Here is a 9,041-nt window from a genome sequence, read left to right on the forward strand (position 1 = left end):
TATTGTTAATCACCCTCGTTTTGTTTCGGCATTAAATTCTCAACGTATAATTACAATTATTATAAATTATTTATCGACCGCGTGATCGTAGGAAAGAAATATTAAATCGCAATTGCATATCCTCGCATAGTATATGCATTATGCATGTACGTATATCCTTTCTCGATTCTCATAACTCTCACCATAATTGTCCACGACTGGTCTTCCGGCCAGTGACACCCAGTTTTCATGCGCACGTGCGCACATGGGTGGTGCACACGAGCTTTCATGGAGTGCACACAAAACCTAATGTGCATTCTTTCGACTAGGTCAACCGCGAATGTGCACAAGCGATCGTGGAAACGTACTGTAGAATGTATCTCGTAAAACTAAGCTATTGTACGCGATATATGATTCACACTTGGAGCTATACCTAACGCTGATCAATTAGGTTCTCAGCGAGCAATTTAGCATAGTATAATTCAGTGGAATTTAATACACGATTTGAATATGTCGTAAAATACTTGAATTCGATATTAAATTATGAATTGTATCTATGAAAGACACGTCGATATGAAAGATTATTTTCCAACACTGTATTGGAACAAGCAAATCGAAGACAGTTGAAGATCGTCGCAATGAGGAAGAGCACAATTTGCTCTAGTTAGACGCAACAAGCATTAATTGTAAACATCGTTTAATAATCGTACAGATTAAAATGACCGAAGAACGAGAAAACACGTACATAAATCCTCTTTGCTACTTTCTATGCGTACACATCATGGTTACGCAACGTATCTGCGCCTTTGATACGAACAGTATTATTACTTGTTTATACTTTTATTAAAAATCTGCTTAAGCCGAATCTATAAAAATATCTTTATATAAGTCGATCGTTGATTAATTTTTTTACGTACTGTTCACAGATAAGAGATATTTGCAAGGATCTGATCCTTAGCGATGATCAGCTTCGCCGGGTCATGGAAACGCTCGAGCGCGAACTTAAGAGAGGATTATCGAAGGAAACGCATGATCAAGCAATCGTAAAATGTTTCACAACTTATGTTCAAGATCTTCCCGATGGCACTGGTATGTACAAATACGTTTTAAGCTATGGTACATATTCGGACGAATTCTCATTCTAACGAATTTGATGCATCCAGTTAATCAAACAGTTTTTATAAATGAATCCAGTCTTCAGACAATTTCGTAGTTATTAATTAAAATATCGTCTCGTTCTCTCGATTATACGGTTTACAAAATACAAAGTAAATACACGTAGCAGAACAGAAGGAATAGAAAAGAATACGTTTAGGATGATGTACATACGATAAATGTGGTACATATTCGGACGAATTCTCATTCTAACGAATTTGATGCATCCAGTTAATCAAACAGTTTTTATAAATGAATCCAGTCTTCAGACAATTTCGTAGTTATTAATTAAAATATCGTCTCGTTCTCTCGATTATACGGTTTACAAAATACAAAGTAAATACACGTAGCAGAACAGAAGGAATAGAAAAGAATACGTTTAGGATGATGTACATACGATAAATGCCCCGATATAATACTTCCCAGGAATTTATTTCATAAAACAATTAGATAAACGATTATCGATTTGCAGAGAAGGGTAACTTTCTGGCCCTGGATCTGGGCGGAACGAATTTCAGGGTGTTGTTGATCACCTTGGACGGGATGAACTTCGACATGAAGAGCAAAATCTACGCTATACCGCAGAGCCTAATGTTGGGAACCGGCACACAACTTTTCGATCACATTGCCCAGTGTTTGGCACTGTTCGTCAAGGACTTGAATCTTCAAGACCATGTTTTACCACTTGGATTCACCTTCAGTTTCCCCTTGCAACAAGAAGGCTTGACCAAAGGTCGCCTGGTCAGGTGGACGAAGGGTTTCGACTGCAGCGGTGTCGTGGGCGAGAACGTGGTTGCCTTGCTTGAAGAAGCAATCGCGAGGAGAAACGTGAGTGTCTTGCCCCATTAAAAAAATAATTTAGGGAATTATATATTAAGTGATTTTGAAATACTAAGAGTTCGAAAAATTCAAAATCTATTTTGTGTCCGAAAAATATAGAAGGTAGAAAATTTTATAATGATCGAGTAACAAGAATCGCATGTAACGACAATTGCGTGGTAGTTAATTACAAAGCTGTGTTAACTATGATTTCATTCCAGGATGTGAAAATTGACGTGTGTGCCATTCTGAACGATACCACTGGTACGCTGATGTCGTGCGCTTGGAAAAATAGGAACTGCCGTATCGGCTTGATTGTCGGTACGTGAATGAAAAATGATCGACTAAAGTTTCATTCTAAAAATGAAATGTATCGCTTTGGCCAGGTACCGGTACCAATGCCTGTTACGTTGAGAAAATGGAGAAAGCGGAATGTGCGATCCCAGGAAACTACGATCCGGAGAAATCACACATGCTCATAAACTGCGAATGGGGTGCCTTCGGCGAGGAGAATAGTCTTGATTTCGTTATCACGGAATTCGATCTCGATATCGACCAGAATTCGATCAATCCATCGAAACAATTATTCGAAAAGATGATTTCGGGCATGTACATGGGAGAATTGACGAGGCTGGTTCTCGAAAAGGTCGTGAACGCTGGATTACTCTTTGGCGGAAAGGCTCCCAGTGATCTCAAGAAACGTGGCAAATTTTTCACGAAATACGTTTCAGAAATTGAAAAGTGAGCGTTTGAACGGACACTTTGCCATCCTTACGCAAAATATCCTAACTGATAATTAATCAAGTTTTTCTAAATATCATCGAGCAATTTACTTATTTCACAAAATTTAACAGATTTTAGTAACAGTTTGAACGTTCTTCTTTAGAGAAATAAATGAACATAATATTTAGCTATTAATATATGAAAAAAAAATTAAAGTTGGGATATTTTAATTATGGAGGGCAGTACAATTTTTTTTTAGTTTCCCAATTCGACTTCGACTCATCCAAGTAGGAACGTGGATGATTTTACTACATCCTTCATCTGATTTCAGCGATGCCAAAGGGAAATACACAAACTGTCGCGAGGTGCTAGCGGAATTAGGTCTACGAAACGTGTCTGATCAGGATTGTGAGAACGTTAGGTACGTCTGCTCGGTCGTTTCGAGGAGAGCAGCTCATTTAGCCAGCGCTGGAATCGCGACATTGTTAAACAGAATCGCCGAAGATAATGTCACAGTCGGAATTGACGGCTCGGTCTACAGATTCCACCCCTACTTCCACGATCTTATGACCGAGAAGATAGGCCAGCTGCAGAATCACAAGGTGAGTGCAGTTGTAAAATTTAAACAACGGTTTGCGACACCTGCCTCGCATTTTTAAGTGGGTTAAACAATTTCATCGAATGAAATGTTTATATATTTCGTTAAATAATCCGAACCTTATCTGAAGCAAGGTCGGAGAGCGCGTGGAGAATTAAATATATTGCACGAAACACGCTGATTGATATTTCTCTTTCTTAAAAGATTCTAACTCGAATTTTTGTCAAATATTATTTTTACATGTAATTTAGAGATTAATTCCTATTGTCTTTCAGTTTGATTTGATGCTGTCGGAGGATGGTAGCGGTCGTGGAGCGGCGCTGGTTGCCGCGGTGGCCGCCAGAAAACGGTGAAGACAACGGCTGTGTCGGATCCCTTCAACTTAGCTTAAAATAAGTTATATGCAGTAACGAATATAAATTTGACACACCATTAAGATACACGTACATAGAACACGCATGTGATCACGCGTATGTGTCGAAGATGAAGTCAAAGAGAAAAAACTAGCTATTATAAAATACAAAAACAAATGAAAGAACGGGCGAAGCGAATAAAAGAGTGAATGATATTTTATCCGTTTACGAGAGAGAGAGAGAGAGAGAGAGAGAGGAAGAGAATGCGTGTGAGAGTATGAGAGAATACGCGAGGGAGCTGCACATGTACTTTGTACATACATAAAGCGTAGCCTAGATGCGTGGAGACTTGAACGTGACAGTACTTAAAAAGAGTTTCCCTTTTGCAACATTCATTTTTACTAGAAAATAGCAAAAAAGAAATTCACAGTTACATATGGTTGCATGTGAACGAATAAATGTTAAACGAAATACGAAAACAGTTATATTACTGCCATAAGTGCAGCCAGACACGTATAAATAACACAGGTGAATAAAAAAAGACGCACGAGAAAAGTGATTCAATGTTTCTTCGAAGGGCTACGTGAAATTTGTTGCGGTGCATAGCTGCGCCTAAAAGTTATTATTATTATTATTACATATGTCATGAAGTGTCGACGTTGTCATGGTCGATTTCGATGTTCCTTTTTCAACGTGAGGATCACGAGATACGGATACGATGGTCCGTGATTCCGCGAAATCAATCTATTCTATTTTTTACCGATCCTCCGAAGTTTTCACAGTAGAAGAAAAGCGCGGATCTAAAATCGACTTTATCATTCGTACCATCGTTCTGTTCTAAAACGATTCTACTGTATCACAATAGCGCAAACCGAGGAGAGAAAACGATATTTGCGAAAATGAACGAATTGTTCGAGTATAGAAATGAATTTGTAAGCAAAAATTATTATCGGAGATGTCAGAAAAAGTGTGTGCAGATATTAGCGGAAATGTTTTGCAACATTTAATTAGAATAGTTTTAAGGGATTAGGCGGTTTGAAATATTTTTAGATTTATAGGCCACGGGATAGCCCAACGCGTTCTCGTCCTTTGGACGCCCATTTCTTGTAACCAACGATGACTACCGAGATAGACGAATTATTTCCCAGCATTGTCTCGAGAACAGTATCCCGAACAGCATCGCGGTACCGTCGTTACTACTAGCTTTACGATGTACAGAGAAGAATTATGCCAAAAACGAAGAACAACAACAAAAATCTACATGTTGAATACGTGCTTATTAGCACAATTGAGTTATGTTTATCACGTCATTTTCTCGTGTCGAGAGGTAATATTTATTTCTTTGGAGCTAGGCGAACAACGGAGGAAGAAATAACTGAATGTTTCAGAAGGAAATTAAACAAATATATATATATATATATATATATTCCTACGTGCTGTGACTTTATTCGGTTTGACTATCATTCAGCTCGTGTCTCTGATTACGAAACGCGATGCTAAAGAGAGAGCGAGGAAGCTTAGCTATACCAAACTATTACTTCTATACTTATTTTTGTCGTTACTACGATAAGGTGTCGCGCCACGAAGCGACAAAAATGTACTAGACTACGGTCGATCCGTAGGTGGAAAGAGAGAGGGAAAGAGAAGGTGATGTTAATCGCGATTCACCAGACAAGAATTCTTTTCGATACAGTGTTTCCTTGAGTCCACGATTGTTTGTGAGTGTTCTCGTCATCAATGCTGCGACGACTGCGGAGACTGAAGGTGGTGAGTAGTGTCTAGTTTCCATTAAATAGCCGAGCAAACGAAGAGATTGAATAACGAGTGGGTAAAAGTTGAGCAGACAGAGGATTAAGTAATTTACTTATTTTACGTAAGGAGACTAGAACCCGCAGTTCACTCGCTTCTTTATGAACTTATTCGATTGGTGAAGACTAGACAAAACTTATCTCGGACTGATCACGTGGAACCACGTGTGCGTGATGTTCGATTTATCATAGCATGTCGATACGGACAGGCCGTGGCATATTTTATTAAAAAAAAGAGAATGAATGAAATGAAACCGAAGAAAACGTATACACTCAGATTCTCAGTACGCGAAGGTTCTCTTGCAATTAGTCGAGCATCGAATTTAATCCTAGAAATCGTAAGAAAAGCCAATGGCTCCGAGAGACGTGATCCAAGATCGATCAGCGTGTCTTCAAGATAGTGAAATATTCTGTGAAATGTTTATTAATATAAAGGGTGAGTCAATATGAAATGTCCCGTACAATAGCTTTATTAAAACACTGTACATGACTTGATTATACGATCGAGATTTTTAATGTAAAAAAATAAAGAATACATTCTCATATTTATTAAACGAAAACGTAACTCTGCCTGGAATGATAAGATCAATGATCAGTGGATAATTTTAAGTAATATTTATTACTGACTCACTCTGTATATTTATTGAAAGACATATTCTCTATGTTCATCGACGCTAAGAAGGAACAGAGCATTGCTAACAGGAGGATCGTTCAAGACGATAAATTGTATCAAACTCGCCGGAGCCTTCGCCAATTTCGGAGCGACTTTTTTACACTCACGAAAACTGGTTAATATTGTTGAGATGTGTACACGTTTAAAGGTGCAAAATAAAAGTCATCGTAAATCCTGTTCTTCTTTTCACGATCACTCTGCCATAATTAATTTCTAGACTTCGGAACAATTATACGTAAAGATTTTGATATCTTTGATAAGATTAAATTGCCTTGAGAAACTGAGTAGGTAATCATGTCAGATAAGGTATTATTAAATAGATGCATAATATAATAAATTCGTCAACATGTTTGAACAATTCTTATCAAAATGCGTTTCTTGCACGGATCGCCAGAGGGCTACAACAATATTCATTTTCAATTTGCATTTCATTCAAATCTAATTAGTTATATACCTTACGTAAATTCAAACCAGACTCTTTTTGGATCTAAAAGGATCTGCTCCTTACTCACTGATTTAAGATAAAAATGTCAAAACATATTCTATTTGGCAAATAAAATAAAGAATGAAAAAACATAGAATATTTAAATTGCTACGACGCAATGGTTGTTTTCACAATTATCGTGTCTAACGTACCTACGTATATACATACATGCGCATATAATGCAATACGATAAGGATGCCGTCTATCGGCCAGTAACAAGCCACAAAGTTTCGCTGTCGCAGAGACAGTAAGCGATTGCACGGGCCGAACGAACGATGAGAAATTATGCAGAGCCGGGCGAGGATCGCGCGAAAGACAAGTCGCGTGCGTAGCGAGAGATAAACGTGGACGTGGACCGTGCTGATCATTGTTAAGATGATTAGCGGCATTCAAATCGCGCTGAAGAATGCCATTGACGTGGTGAGTGATAACCCTGATAATCTTCGTCGGTTCGTGTTCGTACACGCGACTGCGTAACGCGATCTCCATCCGCTCGGCTAACAAACATTTTCGCCCGTATCCTTTTTCTCCGCACCGCCGTCAGGTGCGATAAATAATGCGGGGGACATTTCAAGGCAGTGGCCATCGATCGTAACGCGGCGCTTACGCGTGTCGCGTCGCATGCGACGATTTTTCTCCTCGCACACCGTCACACGTGCCATTGTATTTATTTACGTTCCACCTGTATCGATCTGCGGCCGTACCTTCGACCGTTCGTGGTCGATAAGCCTCTATCAGCGGATAGCAACCACTTTCCTTCTCATGGGTCCCCGTAGACTACGCATGGGGCGTATTTAAACCGCGCTCGTTTTGCCGCCGGCGAAATGATACAAACGCCGGTGTAACCGTGCAGTAAACGCACGTATGTGTGTGGTCTCTGATTGAAACATCGAGTGGACATGTATAGTTGATACGTGAATTATAGCTGCGTTTTAAATTAAAGCATTAAGCACCGTTTGTTGCAACGTCATTCAGGGTCAAACGCATTTTACATTTTACAATAGACAGGTAAATCAAAGTTCCTGACGACAAACCATACTTCACGTAACTATGATTGCAATTTTAAACGATGACCTTCTCATCCCTTAGATATGTTCATCGATATGTTCTAATAGTTTATTTTACGACCACTCTATATTTTTTCCACTCGACGCCGTTATATTTAGTCGCTTATGTAATTATTTCGAGTTGCATCTGACGAATAATTGATCGAGACTTATTAACATGTGCACGTTCAATAAATTACCGTGTTTCATATCCTACTTGTCTTTCCTCAACGTGCACGACGTAATACGATCCTGATATCGTTGTTTTCATTATTACCTGTTCGCGATGATCGAAGATAACGATAAATTTCTCTTATCCGCAGATAGCACCGCCAGCGACGCCGCTACAAGACTTCACTTATCACTGGAAGCAGCTTATGAACTTCTATGTGAACCACTTGACGGATTGCAAGGTGCCCATACAAACTACAGGTATACCGCGACACTTGGACAGATTATTGGAGATACTACTCGAAGAGGAGAAAGAGGAAAACGAGCCAGGACCATGCCTGGAGTACCTGTTGCAACACAAATTATTGGACCTGCTGGCTACGTTAGCCAGCGCGGAGACCCCACCCGGAATGAGGGCAGTATGTCTGTCCTTTTTACGAAAACTTCTAGGAAGATCGAAATATCCCCTGTTACATCACACGTCGATTTACGGCCCGGTGCAACGATTAGTCGCCCTTTGCAACGGAAACCCACCCTCGCCAATGGAGGCCGAAGAGGTCCAGTTCCTCCTCACCCTCTGCTTTCTAGTCTGCAAGTATCCCCACGTGACCAACATCATAAACGACGCCCCGAGTATTCAAAGACAGAACACGTCCGAGAGAAGGAATTCCGAGAGGGTTGAAGTCGAGAAAGTGACCTACATACCAACTAGGAGAAGAAACACGTTTAATCCCTTGTTCGAGCCGCTGGATACCCAAGCGGTGACCCTGATAAGCCCGAATTTGTTCAATTCGGAGAACGATAGGACGCGTCGGTCCGTCGATTTTAACAGTTCGTCCAGCAAGAATGAGACGACGAGAGGATCATCTAGTCAATCCAACAGATCTGTATCTTCCCGAGAGGTGGAGAACGCTTCGCAGTCCTCGAGCCCGGTGATTCAGATACCTATCTGCGATAATAATTCGGGTGTCACGGCGCAGTCCTCTGACTCGCGAGACTACGACAACTCGCAACTGGCCGAAGACGTGACTCTGATGAATGAGATAGACACGCACTTGCGAAATCTTCAGGATCTCAGGTTGGACGGTGAGTACGGAGGTGCATACGAGGATTCGAGTTGCATGGACGAAGATCGGAGTCCGCTGAGGCCGAAGCCGCAGCAACAATCGAAATGCCTTCTACTGGATGCCTTGTTGAGTTACATATATACCGCGGTAAGTAGAATTTGCTAT

The 9,041-nt window shown here is 40.3% G+C and overlaps 3 protein-coding genes across 9 annotated transcripts in view; 2 read left to right on the forward strand and 1 right to left on the reverse strand.

Moving 5' to 3' along the window:
* Positions 1–6,287, forward strand: part of Hex-A (Hexokinase A) — a 28,507-nt gene extending 22,220 nt beyond the window's left edge. For all 7 annotated transcript variants that reach the window (XM_018022633.2, XM_018022631.2, XM_018022632.2 and 4 more), the window contains 6 exons: positions 906–1,068; positions 1,607–1,962; positions 2,175–2,274; positions 2,340–2,694; positions 3,008–3,278; positions 3,550–6,287. In XM_018022633.2, coding sequence (XP_017878122.1) covers positions 906–1,068; positions 1,607–1,962; positions 2,175–2,274; positions 2,340–2,694; positions 3,008–3,278; positions 3,550–3,627 — 1,323 coding nt within the window. In that variant the 3' untranslated portion in view covers positions 3,628–6,287. The remainder of the gene's footprint in view (positions 1–905; positions 1,069–1,606; positions 1,963–2,174; positions 2,275–2,339; positions 2,695–3,007; positions 3,279–3,549) is intronic.
* Positions 1–9,041, reverse strand: part of LOC108623825 (BRISC complex subunit FAM175B) — a 42,265-nt gene that overhangs the window by 25,819 nt on the left and 7,405 nt on the right. The gene's annotated exons all lie outside the window — the stretch shown is intronic.
* Positions 6,765–9,041, forward strand: part of LOC108623821 (protein FAM160B1) — a 6,664-nt gene continuing 4,387 nt past the window's right edge. The window contains exons 1-2 of the mRNA XM_026812608.1: positions 6,765–7,012; positions 7,962–8,644. Of these exons, the coding sequence (XP_026668409.1) occupies positions 6,968–7,012; positions 7,962–8,644 (728 nt within the window). The 5' untranslated portion in view covers positions 6,765–6,967. The remainder of the gene's footprint in view (positions 7,013–7,961; positions 8,645–9,041) is intronic.

Source organism: Ceratina calcarata, unplaced genomic scaffold (assembly GCF_001652005.2).
Source record: "Ceratina calcarata isolate Rehan_Ccalc_2016 unplaced genomic scaffold, ASM165200v1 scaffold291.2, whole genome shotgun sequence".
Taxonomy (NCBI): Eukaryota; Metazoa; Arthropoda; class Insecta; order Hymenoptera; family Apidae; genus Ceratina; species Ceratina calcarata.